The sequence below is a fragment of the Rattus rattus genome, chromosome 13 (genome assembly GCF_011064425.1).
Source record: "Rattus rattus isolate New Zealand chromosome 13, Rrattus_CSIRO_v1, whole genome shotgun sequence".
NCBI classification, from domain to species: domain Eukaryota; kingdom Metazoa; phylum Chordata; class Mammalia; order Rodentia; family Muridae; genus Rattus; species Rattus rattus.
Genome location: NC_046166.1, coordinates 9,076,108 through 9,103,675, shown reverse-complemented (window position 1 = coordinate 9,103,675; position 27,568 = coordinate 9,076,108). Strand labels below are relative to the sequence as shown.

The window sequence follows — 27,568 nt, the reverse complement described above, 5'->3', positions numbered from 1 at the left end:
GAAGTTGGTGTAGGGAGGTGAGAGGATAAAGTTCAGGGGTTAGTTCTCACCTTCTCTTTGCTGAAGCAGAATCTCTCTGCACCTTAGCCGGATGCTCAAGGCTAGCTGGCTTGAGGGGTTCGGGATGATTCTCCTGTCTCCACCTCGTCTCTGTAGGCATGTTTGGGTCACAGATGCTAACTATCACACCTGCATGTTTTGCCCTCATGCTCCCTTTGTCCTCACTCTGCACAGGCGATGAAGGAGACAGCATGTGTTAGTTGATGACAGCCTGTGGTCTGATTTCTTGCCCCATAGTACCCTGGGTAGGGAGAGCCTGGCCTGGAGGTAGACACTTAGCATGCAAATGCTGTTTAATCCATGGACTTAAACCGTAAATGGCCTGACCCTCTCCCTGGCTCTGTTTTCTTATAAAACAAGGAGGCACAAGTCCCTGAAGGCTCAGTGTCCACACAGGTGGAGTAGTATATAAGGCGCCCTTGGCAAATAGCTATCTCTTAACTCAGTCAGAGGCTCCGTCTGTAGAGGTCGTAACAGTTCAGCTAGCCACAGTCACACTCTTGTTCAAACAGCAGCCAGATCTTGAGGTAAATCTGCACTCAGAAGAGTCTGATATGTAGCAAATACTACTTCTCTTTGGTAGGATATGCTGGAAGGAGACTCTAAGACCCAGGACTCACCCTCACAGTGCAGCAGAGCCAGGAGACTGGGCATTCCCAAGCCCCGCATTGCTTGGCTCCTTTCCCTTGTCTATCCCTGGACCAAGAGACACCAGAAACCAGCTGAAGAGGGGAGTGGGAAGGTGACTGGGAAGTCTCAACTCTTCAGGACAGTTTGCAGCCACTACAGACCTGGACTGGGGCCAGCCTTGGCAGCTCGGCACTTGTGAGGTCAGGGTTGGCAAGGCTGACAAGACTGGGCTGTGACTTTTCAAATCTGAAATGAAACTCCCAACTGTCTGGAGACGGGTATCAGATGCCAGTCAGCAGGTCCTGCTCTGGGCAGCCCTGACTGAGAAGGGACTGGTCAAGTACTTCTTCACAGAATGCTAAGGTGAGTGCCTCCTCCTTTCCCAGTACCCCAGAGACAGGAGTGTGCATCCAACCTGCCTGTCCTCAGGCCAGCCTCTCCACTCCTCTCCCCATTGCTGACACCCACGCAGTCTGTCAGAGGCCCTCCTCTCCTTTCTCATGTCAGCAGTATGCCACCAAGCCTGTTAATGGCTGCCTTTAAAAAACTCTGCTGGGAGGCAAAGGGATGTTGCTGGGCTGACCTACTGAGTTACCTCCCAGGTCCAGACCCAGGGCTTAGGAATTGGCCCACACCAGCATCTACCCCATCTATGGACTGCTGGAGCCTGAGAAGGAGCCAGTCCTACAGAACCAGCATCTCCGTGACTCAGCCGGACAGCCAAGCGTCTCTGGGGGTTCAGTGTTGATGGTGTAGCAGAAGCCAGAGGCCTTGAACTAGACTAAATGGCTCACGGCAGTGAACATGAGTAAGAAGCGCTCTTTGGGCAAAAGGATGCACTGTGTGATACACACCTTGCAATGCCATGAATGAATGCGGGACTGTGAGAAAGACAGGAGTGAAATAGTGCGTGCACAGAAAACTGATAAGAGGAACGGGTCATTGCCAAGAGGGGTTGGCAAGATTTTTGTTGTTTTTCTTCTCTCACTTTTAATTTTCTATTTTGGGGAGGAGATTATAAGGGTGGATATGGAAGGGCTGGGAAGTGAGTGGAACTGGGGTGCATGATTTGAAATTCCCCAAGATTCAATAAAATGTTAAAAACCTGCTTCACAGCACCGTCCACGTAAGGATGTAAAAGGATGTGCCAGCATCCTCCTCTCGTTTTCCTCCCCTTCTGCCTCTGGCCAACCTTCCAGCATCCAATGTCCTTGACTATTACATCCACTTGTGCCCACTCTGTGACATGTCCAAAAATGCACGCCTTGTTTAAAATCAAGCCAGTTCATGTCGGAAGAGTTAGAGCTTGCCTGCCGGCTCTCTCCATCTGGGCTGTCGGGTCTACCCACCACCACTGCATTCCTTTCAGTCTGCCGTGGTCAGCTTGCATCACTATACTGAATATTGAATCACTTGCATCACTATACAGAAATATTCTGGATAATTACAGAGAAAATATTTGAGCTTATAGTTTGGCCATGATTGGTTAACTAGTATGCTTTAGACCTGTGACAAGGGAGCATAGTAGGGGACATAGTGAAAGCCAACTCCATGGGCCATGGAGCAAAGGAGAAGGGACCAGAGTCCCTAAGTCCCCTTCAAGAGTACATAGCAAAGGACCTCGGGAACTCTTGTACAGTATCTCCTGTCTATCGAAACATCGACCCAGAAGTGCCTCACTGCAGGCTTGGCTGGTCTGGAACTCACCGCTTCTGTCTCGTGAGTGTGAGGATTAAAGGTATGTGTCCCATACCATGTCAGAAGACTCTTAAGTCTTAAAAGTCTGGGGAAGCTGAGAAAGGAGTCTCAAGGCTGCACCCCACAGTCACAAAAGTAGCAAAAGCTTAAAAGAGACTGGCAGAACTAACAACCGACCAGCCTGCAGGGAGCTCCTGGCGGTCATCCATGCTGGATGGGCTTTTCCAGATGCAGCTGACATTCAGTTACTCATTCTCCTGAAGTAACCCCAAGAAATTTACTAAGCTACACTAGGTTTCATGTCCTCCCCAAGAAAGTCACACAGGCTTCCCGAGGGCTCCACCCCAACCCCCAAACAAATTTAAAACATGTCTGAAAATAGCCTGTGGACGGAATCATAAATTACCTTTTACCAGTTCATCCTACTTCACGAATATTCATTCCTGTTTAACTTGATGCTGTTATCAATGGTCTCTTCTCACTCTTTATAGAGTAGTTCACCAGATTTTTTTTTTAAAGCCCATTCCCCACCTGTTCATAGTCACATCCATTGTTAGATGTGAGAGGCCATTCTAGTGTGGTTGTGGCTGGAACCTTTCGGCTTGGAACGGCTTGTGTAAGCAAATGGGAAGAGAAGCAAAGGCTGAGAGGTTCCCCGGCACAGGGAGATCACGGGTGAGCCTCATGGTCAGTGCCTCTCACCAGAAGTCATGTCTCAACAGGAGCGTGCATCTCACAGTGGGAAAAGACCTGAGAGGCGTCCTTTACGTTTCCCATAAGTTATAGGTGCCCAGATCCCTACGTCCAGCAGGTGGCAGACTTGGCTTGCATACTCTTCCCTGTCAAGGGCAGGCAGGCAGGCAGCTGGCCTCTGCCATGGTCAGACTCCTTCTCCGCCTGTGAAACCCTCCTGAGACTCTGGTCCTGGAAGCTCTTTTGGTGAGCTGCTGGCATTTTTTGATTCAGGTCAACTCAGCAGAATTTTACAGCTGTGCTGAGGGAACACAGCGGTGTGAATAAATTGGTCTCACCTAACTTCTCCCAGGGCTGTTTCCCCCTGTCACAAAGGAAATAAGGAATAATCTTTAATGTGCCTTGTGAGAGGTTCTGAGGAGTCAAAGTCACCTTAGCCTTTCCTCTCTGAATTAGGAGGGTGATGTTTTACCTTTGGGCAAGGAATGCAGGCGCCTTCAGCAGTACCCCATAACATACACTAGAATACAAGAATACTGCATACAAGGAATGCAGGCTGCCTTCAGCAGTACCCCATAACATACACTAACATCTCTGCTGCCCTCTTGGCACTCCCAGAGACACCCTGACCCTGACCTCTGACGCAGCGGGAGGGTCCTCAGTAGGAATCCTCGTAAAAATCTCCAGTCAGCTTCCACTGAGGGTGGTGCTAGGGGCAGCTGACCTTGTTTTTCATGAGGGGTAGCCAGTGCTTCCTAACAGCACTGTAACTCTGGCCATTCTGCTGCCCAGGGTGCTGTCATACATGGTACCTGGGTCAGGCAGGTAGGCATTGGGGGCTTTCTGCATGGTGACCAGAAAGTGAGATACTTCAATGACTTCTTAACCACCCCATACCCCTAAACACACACACACACACACACACACACACACACACACACACACACACACACACACACACCCCCTCAGTCACCATAGGTCACTACTTAAAGGGGAAACAAGAAGCTGCCCTTGTGACAACAGAGAAGCAGGGGAAAGGAGAGGCCAGTCTTCTCCCAGCCAGGCCTGTATAATGGCCAATCTTGCTGTCAGCCTGACTGGATTTACATACATAACAGACACCGAGACACCTCTAAGCCTGTCTAGGACGTTTCCAGAGGAAGATCTATGGTCTTGTGGACACAATGTGGCCAGCCGTCTCAGGTCCCTATTGCCAGGTCAGCTCTCATGCACAGAAGCTGAAGGCTTCCTAAAATGTTTGTCAGGTATCTTAGCATAGCAACCAGAGTACACCAGAGCTTTCTGGAGGCCGGGGTGTAGGGTAGGAAGCACTCAGGTTCTGAAGCTGTCTCAAGGAGTGGGTAGACATGAAAGCTATGGACCCACTCTTACTCCCAGATCTGGAAGGTAGGCAGGCCCAGTATAAGGTGGGAGACATCTAGAGGGCCAACCAGCTCTGACGTCCTGTAGAGCCAGTCCTCTGGAGCAGAGCTAAGCCCTTGCAAAGAAGAGCAGGCTACTGAGGGCAGCTCAGGGGGCCTTGCAGGGTAAGAAGTAGCCAAGGAGGCTCTGAGGTGGGAGAGCTAAAGGAGTTGCTGAGGTGGCTTCCCCAACAATAGTGCTGAGACCCTCAGGGAGCTTCACCCATACCCTGGGGATGCTCGACCTTCCAAGAAATGTATCCCCTAGTAAACTCCGTCTAGCACAGACATGAAGAATGAGGCTGGTGACCGACTCCATGCTTTCAGAGCACATTTAATAAAGTTCTCAGCGGTGGCCTGGCTCTCAGGTGGCCACTGGGGACTGACTCTTCCTGGAGGAGAGGCTGATGCTCACGATCTTGGCACCATCGCCCCTGACACCTCCTGGGACCCGTATGTGTGGAGAAGTATCCAGATCCTGCCTGGACTATGTGGGATCCTGACAGTACCCATTCTGGCGTCAGGCCCCTCTCTATCTGGCACTTGGAGGCAGATGACCCTGCTGGTGGCCTGGCCCAAACTTGAAGCTCCCGGCTTCCTCTGCAGCCTGTGGCCAGCCCTGCAGGGAAAGTGAGCAGACATAGGTGGACGTGCGCTTCCGCTCCTTTCACTCTGGGGCTCTGGCCCCTTTGGTCCCAGCAGTCAAGCTTCCCAGGGTGGCGAAGAACTCCTCCATCTCCCTCTGCAGCAACTGGTTCCTGCGTTCTGCGTCCTCACGTGCTCGCTCCGAGTTCCGAAGCTTGATCTCCAGCATGGCATACTTCTTCTTCTCCTGGTCCAGCTCCTCTTCCAACCGACACATCTGCTTCCGCAGGTCAGAATTGCCCTCCTCGATGCTTAAAAACCAAGAAGAGGGCTTTTCAGACTCTGGCTCCTGGGGTACTGTCAGAGCAGGAATGGACCTGGGTCTTACCCAGGCGAGGGGGCTGCAAGAAGGGATCTCCCAGCCTTGCCCACTGCTGCAAGCCAGTGGGGGGGGGGGCTCCCTACAGGGAGGCTTCCTTGGGTTTGTGACCCAGAAAGACCACTGTAAGGATTCCTGCCCAGCACTGGGACTAGCAGTATCCCTGAGCCCTTGCTAGATGTCACCTTTTGTCGTTCCACTCCTGTCAACTGTCCTGGTGAGGGAATCACCTTTCACAAGCGAGAGGGGCAGGTGATGGAATGGAGGCCAAGCATCCACATCTCCTGCTGCTTTCTATGCAATGCTCTGGCAAGAACATAAACCCACCGGAAATACCTGCCTGACCTTTATGTCCTCCTTGGGGTCACTTCCCACGATTGCTCTGCAAGTCCAGTAATATCAAGCCTTCATATCAGTCTGAGCACCATCGCATTGACAAGAGATGACACTGGGACCGGCATTCTCTGAAGTGTGGGGGTGACTCCCCTTCACTCCCCAGAGCACCGCAGTCACAACGGGACAGTGCGTGCAGCAAAGCACCAGCAAACAGTGGTATCTGTGGACTGGGTGTCAACCCTGCTCCCAGACACTGAGCACAGTGCTTGGAGAAAGGTGACCTCCCTTTACCACAGCGGTGGGCATGCCATGAGAAGGAACCTCAGGGAGGATGGCACCGAGGTCTCACTCGCTTCTCCTTGGTTGGGCCTCCCCTCTCTGTCTATACTACGTTAGAGTGACTCAGTCCTGTCTCTTGATGCTAAGCTTCTAGTAAGCTCCTGGCCTGATCGTGAGCATCTCCAAGTGAATGGTGCAGCATGGAGCTCCTGACAGCTTCCTCAAGCCATGCCCTGTCTTGCCTAGTTCTCTCCGACGAGCACCTGCGGATGGCTCTTCCCCTACAGCACTGTGACCTTTATGCCAGAGGAGCTCTTCTCAGCTCATTAGAAAGCCCACCCAATCCACCTTCAGAACTTGTGCCAAACTGTTTGTCCCACCTCACCTGTTGCCCCCGTGGCCCATTGCACCCCACAGGTCTGACTCCTAGTGCCTCCTAATTGGTTCCTACTGACCCTCCAGTGAGTTTTCCAACCAGAGAGCCAAAGTCCTTGAGACACTTCAACTCCTCCACACTCACTGCTCCCTGAAGACCAAGCAGTACCCAGGCCAGAAGCCCTTGCCCTGCTCAAGGCTGGCAGATCTCCGAGACATGCTCCCCTACCCCCCACCCCCAGGCCCTCCTATCCTCTCCTGAGGAGGCCCCCTTCCCTCCCCAGGGCTCCTGTCCTGTATCTTCTTCCTAGCATGGCATGCATTTCTGATGAAGCCTGTGTATGGTCTCATCCTGGTACCCCCAAATACAAGTCAGGCACAGGATTCTGGTGAGTTTGGGACAGGGCTCTGTCCCCAGCATCTAACACAGCATCTATCTGTTTTTCACAAACAAAAGATCCCCTTAGGGAGATCCTGGAAGGGCAGGGACTGGATTACAGGGGACAGAATGGGTGAGCGCCATGCGTGCCAATAGAGCCCATTCCCAGAAGCCTACTGGATGGGACACAGTACCACGGTCCCCTTCCTTCCTGTGCTGGAGACCATCCACATACACTCTCCTTCCAAGCCTCCCCTGTCAGTTAAGAGTGGTTCAAAGGCCTACACTGTGCTCCTCTGTTCTTCCCAAGGAGGGCTGAGTAGGTAAGGAATGGTGTAACTAGGCTTACTATAGGCACCCGGATAGGCTGGTTTGCATATTGGACAGCCCCCCTGGGTAGCCCACTCCGTGCCAGTCTCATTGATAGTCATTCAAGGCTCCGTTCCCATCCATTGCGTCCCAGAGAGCCACCTGGCTCCTCACTCCTGATCTACACACAAGCTGACATCCACCCTTGTGGAAGCCAGCCAGTTGATGGGTCCACCCACTCCAGACCCCAGAAAAGGTAGTGCTTTTTCCCAAGGAAAGTAGCCTAGGGGTGGACTGCTCTGAGCTCCGCCCCTTGCAGCTTTCTAAGCCCCGCCCTTGCAGCTCTCTAAGCCCTGCCCCCTGAAGCTTTGCAGCCAGCCTAAGCTTGATTCTTTACCTTTTCAGGCTCCTCTGGTACTCAGTCCTCTGGTGACACAGCTCCGCCCTGAGCTCGGCCACCTGGCCCTGGAGAGCTCGGCAGCGGCGAACATGAGCCTGTGAGGGGCTTCCCGGGTCATTGGGCTCACTGCTGCCACTGCCCACACACGCCTCATCCAAGCTGTGGCCCAGGTCCGGGGACGGGTGGCCTTCACTGCTGCTGGGGAGAGGAGAGGGCTCGAGTGCCCATTCAGTGTGTAAGGAGCTGCAGGCAGAAGAGTTGCTGGCCCGGCAGGCAGTGCAGCTGCTGATGGAGGCCTCTCGGGAGGATGAGGCTACAGACCATGCCGTGCTGACCACGCTGGCAGTGCTAGAAAGGTGGCTGGATGGTGGCACGTTATCATAGGTGGAGAGTCTCTGTGCTGAGCCTGTATCCTTAAGCCGGTCCCCTGATGAGGCCCGACGGTGGCTGCGAAGAGACGATAGCCCGTTTATGAGCCAGTTCCCACCAGAGGAGATGATGGGTACCTCTAAAGATGAGCTGACCCCCTTCGGGCTCTCTGACCGGGACCCTTGCTGCCGAAAAGAAGACTTCCAGCCAGGCAAAGTATGCATCCTCTTCCCAGGGCTGGTGGCCGCAGGGCCGGCTTGGCTGCCAAGGCGTGGCGGAGAAGTTCTAGAGAGCACTGCTGCAGCTGGCCCATCCAGAGAGGAAGTCCTGTGTGTGGGCAAGCCAGGGCTCCCAGGCTCGCCCTGGTGGTCTCTGGTGACCTCTTCAGAGCCCCACTCTACTGTGCCCTGGACAGTACCACGTGGTGAAGCAGGTTCTTCAAAGGAGGGCGCGGCAAAGAGCTGTCCGTGTTTTCGGATGAGGACAGTCATCAGATGCTGAACCAGAGACGTGCCTGGGGTACAGAAGGAAGGGAGAGGTTGGCTGTCAGTGCCACGGCCCACGCCTCCAACACACTCAGGGCTGACTCCAGCTCGCGCACAGCAGGCCTGTTCTGCAGGGCACCTTCGCCTGTGTCTGAATGAGAGCCATCATACCAGACAGTATCATGCACAGACAGGACTATGGCCACAAAGCCCCTGAGTATGGAGGAAGCCTAGCTCACCACAGATAGGAGGAGGTAGGTGTCACACACACACACACACACACACACACACACACACACACACACGATACTCATCAAGGCCACAGGGTGATGGCTGGCAGGATGCAAGTGGAAATCAGAAGCCAGTAAGTCAGAGCCCATCTATCTACCACACACACTCTGGAACAGAGTTCACACACACACACACACACACACACACACACACACACACACACACGATACTCAGCAAGGCCACAGGGTGATGGCTGGCAGGATGCAAGTGGAAATCAGAAGCCAGTAAGTCAGAGCCCATCTATCTACCACACACGACTCTGGAACAGAGTTCACACACACACACACACACACACACACACACACACACACACACACACACTCGCATACATCCTTTTTAAAAATTACTTCTTCGGTGGTTCCACAGTTAAAAATACTTGGAGTTCTTGCAGAGGATCTGGGTTCAATTCCCAGTACCCAAGTGGGGGCTCACAACCATCCACACCTTGAGTTCCAAGGGACACATGCCTTCTTCTGACCTCAGCAGACACCAGACATGCACATGGTACACAGACATACATGCCAACACAGCACTGATACACATTTTAAAAATGAAAAATTTTAAAAGATTTTATTTATTGCATGTATATGAGTGTCTTATCTGCATGTGCACCTGCAGGCCAGGAGAGGGCATCAGATCCCACTATAGATGGTTGTGAGCCACCATGTGGCTGGGAATTGAACTCAGGACCTCTGGAAGAGCAGACAGTGCTGTTAACCGCTGAGCCATCTCTCCAGCCCCGAAATAAACTGTTTAAAAAGCATTTATATGAGTATTTTACTGGCATGTATTTATGTGCACCACATGTGTGTCTAGTGCCTGTGGAGGTTAGAAGAGAATGTCAGGTCCCCTGGAACCAGAGCTACAAATCGTGAGCTGCCATGTGGGTGCTGGGAACAAAGCCTGAGCCATCTGAGAGAGCAGCAAACGCCACCAAGGCTCTAGCCCTGTAAATGTGTGTGACTATATGTGTCACATAAATACACGTGTTCAGTGTTGCCCGCCCATCCCTCCCTCCAACCAATCTAGGAGCTCGGTCAGAATGGGGCCCAGCAGCAAGGACAGGGTGATGGGAAGTCTACAGTGTCCATTCTGCAGACTTGTTCTCTCCAGCTGCCTGCAACCAAATACCAGAGTCTGGAGGTTCACCATGGGTGAGGAAGACCGTGGTGTAGGGGACTCCCCACAGTGTGCAGTGATCCAGGAAGAAATACAGAAGAGATATAGATATAGATATAGAGATATAGATATAGATATAAATATAGATAGATATAGATAGATAGATAGATAGATAGATAGATAGACAGACAGACAGATAGATAGATAATCTCAGTCAGGAAACTGGGCCCTCCCAGAGTGGGCTGTGAGGCTGCTGCTGGTGTCCAATTTGGGGCCCATGTCCTGGGTCCTAAACCAGGGCCTCCTGAGTGTCCCCACCACTAGATGTGAACATCCTGTGTGGGCAGCATGGTTCTTGCACTGGCTCTGTTGGGGACAGTCTTCCCAAAGGCTTGTGCATTCTTGTTTTCGCTCCAGCCTCTCTATGTGGGTCCTGTGCAAGCTTGGCTGGCAGGCCCCTGGTGACTCATCTCACCTCGCTTGGCCTCCACTCCATCATCTGGGACTTAAGGGTAATTACCACACTGAGGCTGGGTGTGAGGGTGGCACAGGAGGCTGCTTTGACCCTTTCTCACCTCCTTCGCTTTCGGAGACCTTGTTTCATGCGGTCCAGGCTGCCCTCAAATTCCTGGACTTGAGTAGTTCTCCTGCCTTAGCCTCACCGTGTTGCTTTTCAAAAACAACATCACATTACTACTCATCGCAAAAGAGAAGTTTAAGGGCCTGCCTGTCATCCAGGGACCTGAGACAATCACATGCCTGTGACAGTAAAACAAAACAAGCCGCGTGGGCTCCAGGACAGGGATCCCGGCTTCCCAGCTGCCCTGTCACCTCTAACCACTGGCTATCCTAATGTTTTCCACAGATCAGCTACTAGCGGCCCCAAAAGGAGGGCTGGAGGGGAGGAAATCTTGTCCCGGAAAATAGAGACAGACATCTAAGCTATTGATCTCCTGGCTTGCTCTGAGCTCAAAGCCCCCCAGCCAAGCCACCTCCTCTTTACCTTCCATGATGGTGACTGGATCCTCCACCTGTGGCCGGAGGATGTTAGGGCCAAAGACAGTTGCCAAGTTCTGGACGCTCATCTTGTTGACATCTGAGTGGGCCTGTACTTCATCCAGAAACCTGCAAAAGAGAGAAGAAGCAATTGGTGAAAACAGCGAGTTCTAAACTCTGCTGTGGGCTCTTAAGCCTGCCACACCCACCAAGCCACACCCTCTTCATCTACTCAATTGGACACCACCTAGCCACCCACCACACTAACACTCCTAGCCACACCTCTCAGACATACCCACCACACCATCCGCATGATGCCCACTCCAGCCAGCCACCCACATACTCTGTCCTTCCGTCAGACCACACCCCCACCTAGACTGTCACAGCTATGAACAGGCAAACCCCAGAAATATCCACACAAAGCCCACCCCATCCTTACCCATTCCTTACCCACTACGCTATTATGCTACCTCTAATACCCGGTCATTTCCTGCACCTACCCAGCCTAAAGCTTCATATACTCATTCCCCCTAGTCACACCCTTTACCCCCAGCCCCCACCACGTGGCCCAACCTTTGTGCCCTCACGCCCCATTCTACCCCCACACTCAGCCAGACCTCCCGGACTTCCCATGGTCGCTGGATATGGTGAGGTGTCTATATCTGATCAAGACAGAACATCCCCTGAGGTCTAAGACTATCATGAGGAATAAAGGCCAAGGGACATGGTTTGGTTATCCCTGGTGCAGAAGACAAAGGCCCCAAAAGCTGAGCTCCCACCTGACACTGGGTGAATGTCATCTCTGCAGACTCCTACCAGCACCCAGAATGAGGGTACACAAGGGTATGTACCTCATGAAACATACATCTCATTAAGGGGTATATGCCTTCGGGGAAGGAAAGTGAGAGGTACCCAGGAGGGCAGAGGAATCATTCACTGACTACCTCCTACAGCTCTGTGTTTTATCCACACTCCTTGCCATTCCATCACTTGGTGAGGCAGTGCTGAGAGGGCGAATGGCCCTTCTGTACAGCTTTGTCTCTCCCGGGGTGGAGGGAGTGAACTCAGAGCCAGGAGCAGCCCCACCCCAAACGGGCCGCTTACCTGCAGATGTATCTGAGCAGGTTGTAGTTGGCCTGAGGGAGGTTGCTCACTTGTTTTGCCAACTCCACGGTCCCCTTGTGAAGAAAGGAAAAAGAAAACATTTCAGACACCAGCAGTAAGGCCTCCTCTGAAGGGATGACCGTGACACAGGAGAAGGGACGTGTGGCCCGTCCCGGATGACCTCCTCCCATGTCTCCAAAGTGTGACTGTGACCTCTGGGAGCTGGGGTGAGGGATGAGCCTCTGCAAGGACACGGAGGAATGTCTCAGCCCACTTATCAGGGCGCAAATATTTGCCAGATAACTCTCATCCCCCCGCCACACACACGCACACACACACACACACACACACACACGGTCACAGAGGAGGCCGTCTTTTCTGCTGTGGCAGCTCAAAGCTGCAGATGGCTAGGAGGGCAGCGTGAAGGGCATGGGACCGAGACCCGTCCTGGGAACTATCTTAGCTTCAGGTAACAGGGCTCCTTGGTCACCGTAACCTCGGAAGCCTGAGTCTGTGGGAGACGATGGGAGAACAGAAGCACCCACTGCGAGGAGGCCAGAACTGGGTGGGCAGCCTGGCTTCCACCCCCACTTCTACTTCCGTGAGAAACTTCCAAGGAAAACGAGAGCGCTACGCAGAGTGCACAGCACTTAGGGGGTCCCCTCTCCCCAACACAGCGATTGAGAAGTCCTGACTCCACATGCCCTCTGCCCGGCAGCCTACCCCCCAGGATGTGTCCCGTCCCGAGAGGCACTGACCTCCCCCTCGTCCTTGGTGAGCAGCTGGGCGCAGCTGAGGAAGTCCTCATACCTGGCGAAAGGGATGACCGGCTCCGGGAGCTCCCGAAGGTAGAGCTTCAGCAAGGAGGCCACTGTGTGCACGTCTGTGGTGCTGGGATGAGGAGGGAGACATGAGTGTGAGCATGGGCCCCAGGCAGCTGCACGACTAACACGTAGGCTACACCTCCCATGCCCCCCGACAATCCTGGGCTCGGCTGGAGATGGGTGCATACAGCTAGGCTCCTCTGGAGCCAGCCGCAGCTGCCCCCGGTCAAGGTCAGGCCCAGGCTGCCCACAAGTACAGGAGGTGGGGCCCCTGTGGGGAGTACGACTGAGCAGCCAGAAGCTCCAGCTTGTGTGAACTCATCGACCGCACACCACTGGCTCAGAATCTAGCTACTGTCTAGTCCAGCATTGGGAGTGAGGGAAAACCCTCCTTCGTGATCCTAGTGTGCGGTTTCTCTACACACGGTGTGGGACTTGGAAGATGTTCTGTAGCACAAGCCACAGGGCAAAGCCGTTCCACTCACGACAGTTGCTCTGGGTGGAAGGAATTACCTGTGAGCTGGATCCGCTCACAGGAAACTCTCATGGTACAGCCAAGCCTTTGCTTGAGCTTGCTCAGCTCATGGCTGACGTGGGGGAATCTGTATCAGAGGGATGCCACCTTCCTGCAGAGAGCAGGCACTGGCAGGACAGGTGAGAGGTCAGGCCCTGGCCTCTGGATGTCCACAATAGGACTTAGTCTCCACTACCGGCTCAGAGATGCCGCCGCTGACGTTGTGTGTGTGAGTGTGTGTGTGTGTGTGTGTGTGTGTGTGTGTGTGTCCAAGCCCAGCTTAAAGTTCCTCACAGGAAGCACTGGGGGAAGATGGATCAGGGACTGACAGACAGACCTTGCCTGTACCACACACACCCAAGACCCACACGTGTGGAGCTCTTCCCTGACCTCCCCGGTTTAGCCAAGCAAGCCGCTGCTCACTGCCCACGGCCTTCTCCTGGGCCACTCTCTCCATCCACACAGGAGACCAGTGTCCTTGCCAACTGGGACTCTTCAAGGTCAGCAGCTGCTGCTGCCTCAGGAAGACAGGAGGTGGGACTGGTTACGTGGCATTCCCCCTCCAGTCCACAGACCTTCCAGCCTGCATCCCTGCTCAAAGCTCCCTCCCTCAGCCTTACCATCCTTCACCCGCAGAGACCCATTGCTCAGCTGCACCCTTGGCCCATTTTTCCTCACACCCTGGCTCTCCCCATGGGCTTGCTCTGCAGTCTTCTATCCACACTCACTGCTGGGCTCTTTGTGAACACGTGATTCCGATGTCCCCAAATTCCCTTCTAACACCATTGTGAAACCACCCCACTCCAATCACATTCTCACTAGCACAGAGGACAGCATTCCAGGTCGATGCCTGGGCCCACCAGCCTGGGTATCTCACAGTGTATGCTGAGGCCAGGCCATAGAAGGCCCAATGGGTCAGCGGACCTGCTCTGGTCAAGTCAGCTGTCTCCACCGCCCATGCCCCAGCTGCAGCTTCCCGTGCTCTCTCCATTTCCAAAGACACCTTCTTGCCCATGCCCAAAACAGCATCCATCCGGAACGAAGGCCTCACCTCTTAACAGTCTCCAACAGTGGGGGGTGACATATAGACATCCTCCTTACACACACACACACACACACACACACACACACACACACACACGGGACTGAGAGAATGTTACTATGGAGAAAGAATAACTGGGTGAAACTTTCTTTTAACTTTCCTTTGTGGTAAAGAAAGGGCAGAAGCAGTACCTGTACACGGGGCACAAGGGACGGGGGTTGGGGTAGGTGATGCAGTACAAGGCAGAGTAAGTCTGGGAGAGGGAGCCCCATCGTGCAAGCCCAGTGGTTGGTGGAAGGACTCTCTGTGAGAGCTGTAGGGAGCAAGAGCTCTGGTGCCCACAGTGAGCAGGCCTCTATGAGTAGGGGACAGTAAAGGACTGAGGTGTCCCGTGAGTGAGCTCAGAGCAGCGGAACCCCAGAGCCTCTGTGAGCCGGTAGGCCCAGCTGCTATGGCAATAGCAGAAATCGGGAAAAAATGACCTCAGAAACGTAGAGGAGTTTCTGAGCAGAGGGAAGACAGAGCCTTGTGGTGGCGGGACAAGGTTGAGATGCCTACCTGGGAGGAGGGACTGTCAAAGCCCCAGGATGGGAAGTGCGATTACAGAGGGGCAGCCAGGAGCCGCGGCCTGGAAGAAGGGCCTTGTAGTGCTACCAAAGCAGAGATGTAGGTCTGAGGGCCTGCACTCAGGGGCAGGAGCCTATCTGAGCCCAGACGGCACCACATAGTCAAACAGGAGGCATGACAAGGCAATGACACTACAGGGTGGGTTAGGCCCGAAGGATTGGTGCCTTGCCTGGAGGCCCCAGTGAACTTGAATATGGCGGACATAAGATCTGACATCCTTACGGTAGCATCCCACCTACGGCAGTGTATCTGGCCCTGGGACATTTCTAAAAGCCATTGTTCCCAGGCCGTACCAAGGCAGCTTTGGTTTGAGGCAGTCTCTAACCTAGATGCCTACGGAAGAGACGATGTCTGGCTATGGACATGTAGAGTAACACACACGTTTCCACAAGCTGTGGACAGAGCTGCACAAGGAGCCAGGTGAAGGGACACCCATGCTCTCCCTGAGGAGCCACGGTTAGCCCTGAACTCCACATCTAATGGAGAACTGGCTCTGTGTGCTAGGGGAAGTCCAGGGTCAAGAAGAGTGCGGCAGAGCTTGTCTCCTGGCAGAAGGAGCCTACCTCTGAGGGAAGACGTCACGAGAGGCAGAAGCTTTATGGATATCTGGTTGGTTTGATGGCTTGATCTAAGAACTATGAGAAACTGCTCTGTAATGAGAGAGCTCACACAACTCCACGGAGAGGCAATCCCTGTTCCCCCATTCCTAGACCCCGGGCAGCTGATGCTGTTGGCTTCCCCTCGCCACGGGAAAGCTTCAGTGATGAGTACAGAGTCAACGCAGGCAGAAGTGACTGTCTTTTCAGAATCTGACTGAGATGGAACTCAGTTGCTCTGCCGTGGGGCCATTATGGAAGCTCGGGTTGGGTCAACGGAGGAGGCAGAGACGAGAGCCACACTGAAGTAAGCGTGGAATCCTAGATGCAGCTGTACCCGGCAGCTAGCTGAGGCCTTCATTCCTCTCTCTGGGTCAGGGAAGATGGCTGGCCTTGTTTGTAGCAGACACCCTCAAGAAGATCAGGGACCGGCTTGATTCTGTGCCCCAGTATCCCACACTTGGGGTAGACACGCATGAGCCACATGGGCAGCCATCACACCAGGCCCTGCTCAGAGGTGCTGGTGTCAAGGAGGAACCTACGGGAACCTTAGCAAGTGGTTCCACCTACACTGCCCCGTCCCCAGAGCTCACCTGTCAAACAGCGGCTTCTCCCCACAGTCGAAGGAATCCTGCAGGTCCCTCACCAGGTTGGCCTGGCCGGGCATACGGAAGAGCCCCTCTTCACTGAGTCCTCGCTCCCGGATGAAGTCCACACACTGCTCCACCAGCAGAGGTGCCAGCCGGGGACCGAACTTCCGCTCATGGTGCACTGTGTCCTCCAGTCGCTGCCCAAAGATCCCTGGACACAGAAAGGGACTATTCATACTCCCTGGCACTCGGCGCATGGTGGGTGAAGGGTGTCTGGGACAATGGAAGGCAAAGAGTGCTGCTTGCCAAAGGACGCTCTTCCCAAGGAAACAGAGGAGGCTGGGAGGGCACAGCCAGGTGGCTGGTCAGAGCTGTGAGGGCAGCAGTAGGTGTGGCCTGTGCAGCTCGTCCAAGCCAGGTGAGAAGAGCCCTTAGGGAGCATGTGTGTGTGCGTATCGTGTCTATGGATGAACTCACTCCAGATGGGAAACCATGCCATGCCCAAGCACAGGAACATGGGCAGATGCCAGTGGGTCAGCTCACTGGGCACACAGGACAAGACAGATGGCACACCGGCGTGAGAGACACCATCCCTCTCAACACCGCCCCTCACAACGCTGCAAGGAGCACTGGGGAGCTAGCTCGGCCCAGCGGGTAAAGCTCTGGACGCACAGCCGTGAGGCCTTAGCTCGGGTCCGAGTTCAGCCGGACATGGCGGCCCGCAGGTGTGATCACAGTGCTTGCGCTCCCATGGCGGGAAGGTGAATGTGGGAGGGTCCCTGAAAACTTACTGGCCAGTTAGCCCTGTGTATGCAGCAGTGAACGAGAGACTCTGTCCCCAAGGACGGACACCCAAGGTTGTCTTCTGCCATATGTACACTATGACGTACGCGTGCACACGTGCACACGTGCACACACACACGACAGGGAGAGGGAGACATGGGGGGGGAGAAAGAAAGAGAGGAAGGGAGGGAAGAAAGAGGAGGAAGAGGAAGAGGAGGAGGGAAAGGAAGAGGAGGAGGGAACTGCCTCACATCCCCTGGGATGCTATAAGCAAAGGAAGAGAAACTAGGGAGAGAGGAGGTAGAGGAACCAGAGCAGTGAAGCACTGTGCACCACTAGCGGAAACAGGACATGGAGCAGCTGAGGGAGACATAAGTGTGCTGGGACCTTCAAGGAACTGGGAACGGACTGATTTGTGCAAGCGATCCCAGCTCTGGTAGACACTGCTGAAGAACCGAAAGGGGGCAGGAAGGAGGTATGTGTGCGATGGACAGCAGCTTCACAAATAGCAACGAAAGGTGGGACACCATCTCCGGCCCGTCCAGCCCACAGTGCAGTATACCTGCACAGTGAGACCCGGGTCTGCCTCACCAAGGCGGGAAATGCTGACAGAGGCCACGACACGGGGGACTCCGGAAGACACGACGCAAGATAAGACATTCACAAAGGGACAAAAGCTGCGCGACTGCACTGGTGAGACATTCCTACATTGTCACACACAGACGAGAAGTGGAGTGGTGGCTGCCGCGGGGCTGGAAGGGAGGCGGACACTCAGTGTCACGGTTTCGAAGCCGAAGGGTGGTTACAGCGCCATGTGAAACAAGGTTTAAGAAGGGTGAAGCAGATGGTAGATTCTGCGGAAATTCTTAAGAACAAAGACCATAACTGTGAGCAAAATAAATGAGCCCAAGTACACACTGTGCACCTTCACGCGTGTGACGCTACAAACAAGTCAAATTGGCGGTGACGTCGGGCCGGGACTTAGCTCTTAGTGGGTCTGTGACCAGAGGTGCCTCAGGGTTCCAGCATCCCTGATACACTATCCCAGTCATACACACTTTAACAAAGCGAGACCACTGACCAGTGCCTGGATGATTTGTACACTTTCCAATGTGCCGTACCTCGAAAACATTTGGGAGGAAAAAAAACCCAAAACATCAGGAAGAAAAGAATCCAAACATCTAATCGGGGACAGAGGGGAAGGAGAGAAGGCAGAGGAATTCCAGGCTAAGAACACTGATAATCTGATCCATAACAAGCCTGGGAGTTTCCTGATAGCCCAGGCAAAGAGTGTAAAGTGCCAAGATCTGTAAAGCTCTCTGCCCAGTGGGTGAGCGGCTGGAGAAACACACTGCCTTAAGTGGTAGGGCCATGGTTCTCAACTTTCCTAACGCTGCGACCCTTTAATACAGTTAGTTCCTCAAGTTGTGGTGATCCCCCCAAACGCAAAATTATTTTCGTTGCTACTGTTATGAGGCACAATATAAATATTTGATATGCAGGATGTCTGATATGTGGCTCCTGTGAAAGAGCCATTCAACCAACCACTGCTCTGAGAGATGTGGTCTCTAGAATGCAGTGTTATTTACATCCTCATGTGCAGACATCCCCTGAAGGATGCCCTTCGAGGCATGACAGAGGCACCACGTTAGAGCTCTGCTGTGCTAAGGGCCTTAGTTTTGTGGGAACGGGGTCCTGAGGCGGCCAAGTGTGGAGTTCAACCACCTCTCTGGCAGCCTACCTCACGCCCTGCTCCAGGCTGCTTAAAAAGAAGACACTTTGATGCCGGGCTGAGTGTGGCTCAGTGGTAAAGCCTTTGCCCAGCACAGGTGAGGCCCTGAGTTCCATTCCAAACACCACAAAAGAGCTGAAGAGAATGGTTTTGCAAAGGCAGTTCCTTAAGATTAATGGATAAGTTCCTCATGATCTGGAAATGAAGCATATGGATCAGGGGCGAGAGCCTCCCCGGCCCCGCCACCCCTTTCTGGGAAAGCTCTCAGGGCACATCAGGAGGACACCATCAGTGCCTTAAGAAAAGGTGTATGTGCTTACACGTGTCATGTGCACACACGCTTTAGGTTTTCATTTGTACATGTGATCATGTGAGCACATCAGCTTGCCCATGTATGTGGCAGGGACCTAGTCCATTCCGTGTGGCTCCGCGAACAGCAAACATCCCAGCCTTTCTGTTGCCGAGGTCCGAGTTGGAATGGAGGCAGAGCAACCAGCAGCAGGTCCGTCCCATGAACGCCTGGGTCACGGCAGAGGAAGCAATACTGGACAAGAGGGAAACCTACCTCTTCCGGGACTTGGCAGGCTACTCCCCTAACCCAGGGAAAGGCATGGAGCCTGGAGCTTGGGGACAAGCTGACTACTTGGGCAGCTCAAAGCAGGCCACACCCAGGAGGCCTTGAGTCACCTCTAATAGTGCCCTAGCCTTTGGGGTTAGAGCTGGTTGGGCTCGGGGTACAGAGATTCAGCTATGTTTCCTCTCACGCAGAACTCAGTCACCCACACACAGGGCCTCAAGTGCATGAGTTTACCTCCTATCACGTTGGAAACATTTTTAAAATTTGCTTTTTTTCCTCCCCCTGTCCCTCTTTGTTTTGAGGTGCACGTACTAGTAAGCTTTCTCGAGCTGAACTGCACCCTGGCTCCTGAGGTCCTATTGCTTACGGTACTGACAGGCCTAAGTCCCCACAAGGCCAGAGTGGCAGGGCACTCCAGAGTGGCTGTTGCCCCTTGACAGAAACCCACTGCCAATCCCTTGCAGTCTGCAGTATTCCTCACGGCCTCCTACCCCTCCTAGGCTTTGGAGTGGTCACTTGCCTCTTCTGCTCGAAGTCTGTGAGTAAAGACTTTCCAAATGACACCATAGTCTGGATAAGTGAGGAAGGGGACCTGGCTTACAGAAAGAAGCCGTGGGAAGCCGTGTCTGTTGTCACCAGGAGCACCATTACTTCAAACAAGCAGGCACAGAGCATACAGTCGAAGTTCCCATGAACAAAGTGTCCTCCAGTGGGACACTGGTATGGCCCTGCCTCCTCCCATCCACTCGTAGGGACCTTTCATAGTGAGACCCATTTCTCAAATGTCTCTAGTGTCAGCTCACACACAGACACAGACACACACACAGATACACACACAGACACACACACACATACACACACACACACACACACACACACACACACACACACACACACACACACAGAGGCAGGCCTTCTCTGTCCACCTCAGGGTCACGGCAATGGGAAGGCACTGCTTTCTTCAGGGCAGAGGTGGAGAATGAGCGTATAGAACGACAGACACCATACAGTGTCCTCCTGTCCCAAGTCACTGCACTCAGCTCCTGGCCTCAGCTCGCAGTGACTGAAGGCCACTGTCAGGAAGACACAAGACTCACGAAGCTCGGTGATTGCAACCAGCTTCTTTCTCACTCCCTGTGCCCCATGCTCAGGATACCTGCCAGTGTCTCCTACTGTGCGCTTGTGGCTGACCCTGTTCTAAGAACAGAAGGTCCCCCATCTCAAGGGGAGGCTAACCCAGATTCCCAGCGAAAGAAACTGCAGACAACATCATCCCCTAAGTAGACTGGGACCTAAGTGTACAGAGGGTTTCTGCCCGAGATGTATAAACCGAGGACAGGACTGTCCCAAGGTGTGGGAAGATATTTACTGTGTGTTTGAGGAAGAGTAAAGCCAGAGGAACCCAGAGGAGGAAGAGAGAGCGGCAGACTGAACATGGCCAGCAGACGAGAGAGAGAGAGAGAGAGAGAGAGAGAGAGAGAGAGAGAGAGAGAGAGAGAGAGAGCAGAAACAGAGACGCAGAGACAGAGACGCAGAGAGAGACAGAGATAGACAGAGAGACAGAGACAAAGACAGAGACAGAGAAGAAAGGGCATAACTGAAAGGGTGGGTTGTAAGGGACTAAGAAGCTGCAGGAGGGAAGTCATGAACTGGAGAAGTTTAGGGTAGAGAGAGGGCTGGGAAGAACACAGCACAGACTGTGTCAAGGAGCATTTGCAAGCGTTGGAGCCTGGAGGCCAGCATGTCTGCTGGTTCTGTGGTAGGCACCAAAGATGGCCATTTGCCCCAGTTTCTTTTGGATCCAAACAGAACAGTTTTAACAATGTACTGGAATGACAGTTATGTGGATGCTCCTGCCCCCCATATCCCATTCCTTTGTGTCCTTGAACACTTTCACTTAAGGGAAGCGACTGTTCCAACTGACAGTACTACTCTTGTGCTCAGGGCCAGCGTTGAATGACACCATGACAATTGATTTGACAGGTGGGTGACATACACAGGACGCCCAAAACGATGATTCACATCCCAGGCAGGGTAGAACGGGAGGGTTTGAGATTTCATCACAATCTACAATCTAAAACTTAGGAGCTGTTTGTTTCTGGAATTTTCCACTTAGTATTTTCTGGCAGCAGGTGGGTCACTGCACACTGGAAACCTAGAAAGTAAAACTGTGGATATGTGGTGGGTGCTGCCATGCGGAAAGGCCTCAGAGCCACCCTCAGGCTGAGAGCATGCCCCCAACTGAGGTCTTCACTGTACTAACCAGGCTGAGAGGCAAGCTTGGCCCTGCTGGCCCCCACCACCCTGTAGGCTCAAAACCTAGACAAGCCCACCCATTTACACAGCACCCAGTCTTCACAGGTCTGGTCTGTGACAGCCCCTCTCAACCCCTGCCTCCCAATGAAACCTTCTGAGCATTCTCACTGACCCCAGATAGGTTAGCAATCCAGCAGAGGGAAAGCCACAACGTCCTGGCACTTCAGAACAGAAGAGGTTTTGAGAAGGCGGCACACAGTAAACACATTAAGTATGAGGTAAGGAGTTATGAGTGTGTGGGGGAGGGGGGTCAGTGGAGTAGCTCTGATGGAGGAAACCGGGTGGCTAAGGGTGGGAGTGAGGAGACAAAGGGTCACATGAGCACCGACCCCAGACACCGTGAGGTGGGGGCACAAGCAGACAAATAATAAGAGCACAGAGATACAGTCTCTGGACACCCATTTGGCTGAAACCATGGACTACAGGTCTATGTCTCTCTCTGACTTCACACACTGCCCTGTGATGGACCCGCACTCCCAGGGCATCCCCTCCTTCACTGGAAGGAAAAACCCAGACCTCATCCCACCTCAGCCCCCTGAGTCTTCTTTGCCAGCTGACCCTGCTGTAGGCAAGCCATGCTCAGGCCTCAGGCCGTCTCTCTTTCCAGAGGCTCCGCCCATGGCTGTCTTTGCCACAGTCCCCCTGGTAGGTTCCTTGAACTCCCAAAGCCCTCCTGGCAAGCCTCAGAGAGGAAGTGTGCCAAGAACCAGTTCTCGTAGGCTTGTCATGTAGCTGGAAACCCAGCCAGTATGCGGTTTCTTGAGGGCCTGGCCTACACTCGTCACCCAAGTGCCTGCTCTGCCAACGGAGAGGAAGCTGGCAGAGGTACCTTTCCTCAGGATGAACCTGCAGCCGCAGCTTCTGTCTTGACAGCTGTTCCCTCTAGTCTGGCCTACATGCCTCCAGTGAGCACTTCTCAGAAATCCAGATACCTGCCGCTGCTCAGAGATCATTCTAGAAGACCCTGAAGGCAGCCTTCAACCTTCCTGTCAAGTCCTGGAGCTCTGTCCACGGATGACTGTGCCTCACTAACACGGGGCACCTTGTGGTTTTCTCCAGGGAAGACCTGGAGGAAGGTGGGGGATGGTTCTGCCACAGCAGGAACGGGCGGCCACTGGGATTCCCTCCTGGATCTGGTCCCAGAGCTGAGGCAGCAGATCAGCTTGGCCACTGTCTGTCTGCCTCTGGCTCTCCCCAGTGGAGAGGAGGCCACAGTCAGGGGAGGGCACAACGAGAAAACAATTCTCAAGAGGTTTACAGACTCCGGATAAATCGACAGTCTCCAGCTCTCCCTCTTGGCTACAACTTCTCCTTGCCCTTTGGTTCACTCCCACAGGCAACCCACTGTGCACCCACTCTTTGAACAGCCACTTCACCTTTGACAGGGCCACGAACTGCCCCTCGTTTAGGCCCTACTTACTGATAGCCTCAGCTTGGAAAGGAATTGAAAAACCCGTCTCACTTGCCCCCAGAATGGCCTGGAAAACCACAGCAGGTTAAGGCCTTAGAGGATGGGGGTTGCCCAATGCTAGCCAAGCCCCAGGGCATACTGTTTCCCTCCGACACAAACATGGCTCTCCAGCCCCTTGGGAACCATCTCGGATCCCCGGCTCCCGCGAAGCAGCCACCCTCCCTCGGGGCCCGCGAGCCCCGCGTCCCCCGGTCCCGCACCCCGTCGAGCCCCTACCTGGGGCAGCTGGCGCGCAGCAGGCAGGCAGGCGGCAGGGCGGCAGCGGGCAGACGCGGCAGCTCGAGAAAGCCCGCGCGGCCGGCATCAGGCCCATGGCGCGCCCGGGCGCGGCGGCGCAGCGGCGGCAGGAATGCCCGGCACGCGCACAGGTAGCGTCTTGCCCGCCGCCCGCCCGGCCTGAGCCGCCCAGGGCTGGACCTGGGGCGAGGGCGGGAGGATTGAGTGCCTGGGATGCCTACTGCCAGGCAGCTCCTAGCGCTGGGAGCTCCGGGTTCTCACCCCTTTCTCAGGCTGCGCCCGCTATCAGGAGCTCCGAAATCGCAGCAGCTTTCCACGCAATCACTTCGTTCTAGCTGGGGACCCTCTTGAGGAACAGCCACACAGGTCAAGGCACGAGTTCTAGGTGGTGCAAGGGAGGCCAGAGAGGATTGGGCAACTGGGTCTGAGTCAACCTGCGAGCAGGGCATTGATGCCCTACCTAAAGCAACAGTGGCGTGGAGGGCTCCGCACTCCAGGCTTCCAGGTCTCCGACCTTCTTGAAGCCAGTATCCCTATGGTTAGTAGAAACCCCTAGGGTTAGTAGAAATTGTTTGGAGTTGATCTCATCTCCTTGAATAGCTCTAAAAGATAATTAACAACTCTCTCTCTCTCTCTCTCTCTCTCTCTCTCTCTCTCTCTCTCTCTCTCTCTCTCTCTCTCTCTCTCTCTCTCTCTCTCTCCCTCTCCCTCTCTCCCTCTCCCCTCCCTCTCCCTCTCCCTCTCCCTCCCTCTCCTCCCTCCCTCTTTCTCTCTCCTAAGAGGCTGTGGAGGCTCAGGAGCGGCTATGCGATTTGTCTGAGGTTTCCTAGCTGGGAAGTGACAGAGATCATTCCTCAAGTTTTTGGCTCCGAAGCCTAACATCTAGGTTCCTTCTGGAGAAGAGCCCACAACCGTATGTTTCCCAGTGGCACACAGGGTCAGCCTACACCTGAAGGCAGAAGCCGGGCTGAAAGAGATGGAGAAAAAGGAAGAAAGTCCTGAGCCTGAGGGAACGGGGCCTCTCTTCAAGCTAGGCGTGCAGGGGACAGTCACTTCATTTGCTCCCATTTAGTAGGCTCTCACTCGGAGTAAAGCCCAAGGCTGCTCCAAGAACAGAGACACAGCACCCACTGCCATATTTTTATGGCACATGTACATGCCTTTAATCCCAGCAGTTGGAAGGCAGAGGCGGGTGGAACTCTGTGAGTTCCAGGCCAGCCTGATCTACTTACTGAGTTTCAGGACAGCCACGGCTATGTAGAGAGACCCCATCTCAATACAACCAAACCAAAACCAAAACCAAAACCAAACCAAACCAAAACAAACCAAACCAAAACAAACCTTAGTACAAAAATCCATGATGGTCAAAATATCAAACTGGTACACAAAGGCAGGCTGAGCTGTGTCAGTCACACCCTGTCTTTATTTCAGATGGGGCATTCTGATGTCCACGTCTCCTCCTGGAACCTGTGACTGCCAGAGAAGCTTAGTACGGTATAAGCTCGTTAAGGGTGGACAGGCGGTCACAGGCTACCAAGGGACCCAGGATGCTTGAACCATAAGAGAAGAGGAGATGAGACACGTCAGCCCAGGAAGTATAAAGGTTAGGGGCATATTCTCCTTCCCTGGGGGCAGCCCATGCTCCCATTAATCTTTGCTATGGGACACTGAGACTCTTAGTCTAGACCCTGAAGCTAAGAGTGGGGCTAAAGTCCTCCATCCAAGAGTGTGTCCAATCCAAAGTGTTCAGTTTCTCTCCTCAGGTTACTACGAAGGTCAGAAGGGTGAGGGTACCCACCTACTCATCCTAGGGTGGGCAGGTAGGTGCCCACTAGTTTCCCCTCTCTGAACCCCAGTTTCCCCAGCTGTAGGTCCCCGAGTTAGACCTGGAGGCCTAGGAAAGCCCCGGGTAAGTGGAGGTTTGCAGCTGCCTTCTGCTGATTGGTTCTCGCCAGCTCTGCCTCCCTGAGCTCTAGTCTACTGGCTTAGGAGCACCCTTGGGGAAGCAAGGCTGAAAAAGCTGAGACCACAAGGATGGTTGCCTTCCGTGAGCGTGCCGGTAGCAGGCGGGCTAGTCGGCTTGGCTGGGCATCTCTGAACTGTGTGCAGAAGTACTGAGCTCCACGGAGCCCAGTGAGGGGAGGCAGGTCCATAAGGCTGCACTGCCCAATGGGGAGGAGCGGAAGTCAGGATGGTGGGAAGCAGAGAGAGGGGGAGGAGAGAGAGAGAGAGCCTGGAGCCAGTTGTGTGTAGTGGGGAGCTCCCAGATAAACCAGTTACTGTGGCCTTGGTTGTCCTGGCAGACAGCCCTAATGTCCTGGCTCTGCTGAGCCTGGAGCAGGGGCTGCCACCTGTCTCCCCTGACTTGGGGACCCCCAGATCACAGGCTCCTGGAGCTCTTTTAGGGAAAAGGCCTTCAGAACTGCCAAAAAGGAGACCCAAGGACACTGTGAACCTGTCCCTAAACCCTGCGGATGCCCCACCTGCCTTATATCAGACCGACCAGGATTCCAGGCCTGTGGGGGAGTCTCCCCCTGGCACCCTAACCTTCCTGTCACACTCGAATGGGCAGACAGCACCAGAACCAGTTTCAAGTCAGAAGCCCGGGCTCAGGATCGGACTTGCCAGGTTGACATTCACTGGACCTGGAAATAAGACTGTCTTCTTGAATCTCCCATTGAGACTTAGATCTGGAGCAAACGGTGCTGGGGAGAAGTGGTCCCAGCCCTCTGAATCCTACCTCCGCTGCTTATGCAGACTCACAGAGAGTTCAGACCCAAAGGTGTGTAGACGGAGCCACACTCTCACAGTCCCTCAGCCTGCTCCACGCTGTCTCTACTTTCACTGCCACTAGGCTCTGTCCTTACAGGTAGCTCAGCTCGACTCCCAGAGTCGATGCTCGCACACCCCCTCCTTACACTCACACCCTGGAGATCTCATCACTCCTAGTTTCCGGACAGAGTTGCAGCCTGCTCAGTTCACCAGCCAGACCCACAGGAGAGCTGCACTCCTGCAGGGATACTCAAACAGGTTGTGGTTCTCCCCTCGTGCCTGTCAGAGGTCCCCTCAACACTGAAGGTCAGGTCATCACAATCCCTGCCGTAGGACTCTCCAGTGCTTGTCTCTTCATCTCTCCAAGTAGAAGCCCATATCCTGGGGTGTGGAGGGTGCGGGGGTGGGATGGGGGGGGAGACGTGTACCTCCCCAGTCAGAGCTTCCTCTAGCCTTCATCAATGTTCCTACCTCTGCCAGGGATAAGGCTGGGGTCTGGCAGGTTTCCACTGGATATCTTCCTGCTTGGCTATGGCCCTCTTGTGACACTTTGTTTAGCAATGAGACACTACTTCACACCCACTACTACAACTGTGGTGGCTGTTAGCAAAACAGAAGCAAAAGCTCCTAAGAGGCAAGGGGGACCCGCCTCTCCCTGGGCGCCCAGCAGGTTAACAGCTGGCACTAATGCTAAGTTCTTTGGCTCGGACTTAAGCGTTCCCTCTGATGTCCATTTCCCTGTACGGAAGCAAAGACACCAGGAACCAGGAATCTGAGTAACTGGCAGCCGCTGGGCTCTTGTGCTGTCCTCGCTGCCTTGATCAAGAGGAGGTCACACGCCAGAGCAACTACCGTCATGCCAGCGCCAGGTGCTGGCTGCGGTGAACACTCCATGAGTCGTAGCCAACTAAGCCATAAGCTACAGCTGGCTCTCCCGGCCCCCGAAGGCCCAGCCCCACCCAGAGCTGTCTGAGAGAGTGTGAGGTGGATTTTGCAACCAGGAACTTTCAGAAACCATTTCCACCTTGGCCAGACGGGGTGCACTTCCCACCCCACCCCCAACCCCGTGGAGAGAAAACTGTGATTAACAGCCAAGCCATGATTGGTCTAAAACATAAGGCTCGATGCCTGTGGTTGGTGCTAGAAGTTGGGATGTAGTGGGCCAAAGGAATGCTCTAAATACTCCTTCTTGGGGTGTATAAGCAGGCTGTGAGGGCTGGGAGTTGGCTGGAAGACAAGTCCTCCCTCTGCTGCCCTGTTTTGCTGCAACCTCTCAGCCCACCCTACAGTCATACGCCCCCTGCACACCATGCCGATAGAGGTTAACATACGCATTCGGGGTTGAGTATATTTTACAGTAAAGGAAAGGAAAGTAGGAAATACACAGGTTCAAAAACAAAAACAGAATCACACCCTGTTGTAAGGGGACACCTCGACCCGAGTAGCCCTGACCCATGTGGGCACACAGTTCCTCTACAATCCTCCAGTGCTGAGCACTGTTCTTACAAAGCTACGGCAGTCAGCCTGGCAGGTGGCACGGACGACTGAAGGCACAGCTGAAGAGGTTAGCGTAGAGAAG

At 54.0% G+C, this 27,568-nt stretch overlaps 1 protein-coding gene across 1 annotated transcript in view; it reads right to left on the bottom strand.

The window, feature by feature from the left end:
- Positions 1-4,816: 4,816 nt before the first annotated feature.
- The window catches only part of Arhgap22 (Rho GTPase activating protein 22), a 156,196-nt gene continuing 133,444 nt past the window's right edge, over positions 4,817-27,568 (bottom strand). The window contains exons 6-11 of the mRNA XM_032919278.1: positions 16,105-16,312; positions 12,667-12,799; positions 11,909-11,982; positions 10,812-10,933; positions 7,542-8,427; positions 4,817-5,398 (exon numbers count right to left, since the gene is read on the bottom strand). Coding sequence (XP_032775169.1) covers positions 5,170-5,398; positions 7,542-8,427; positions 10,812-10,933; positions 11,909-11,982; positions 12,667-12,799; positions 16,105-16,312 — 1,652 coding nt within the window. The 3' untranslated portion in view covers positions 4,817-5,169. The remainder of the gene's footprint in view (positions 5,399-7,541; positions 8,428-10,811; positions 10,934-11,908; positions 11,983-12,666; positions 12,800-16,104; positions 16,313-27,568) is intronic.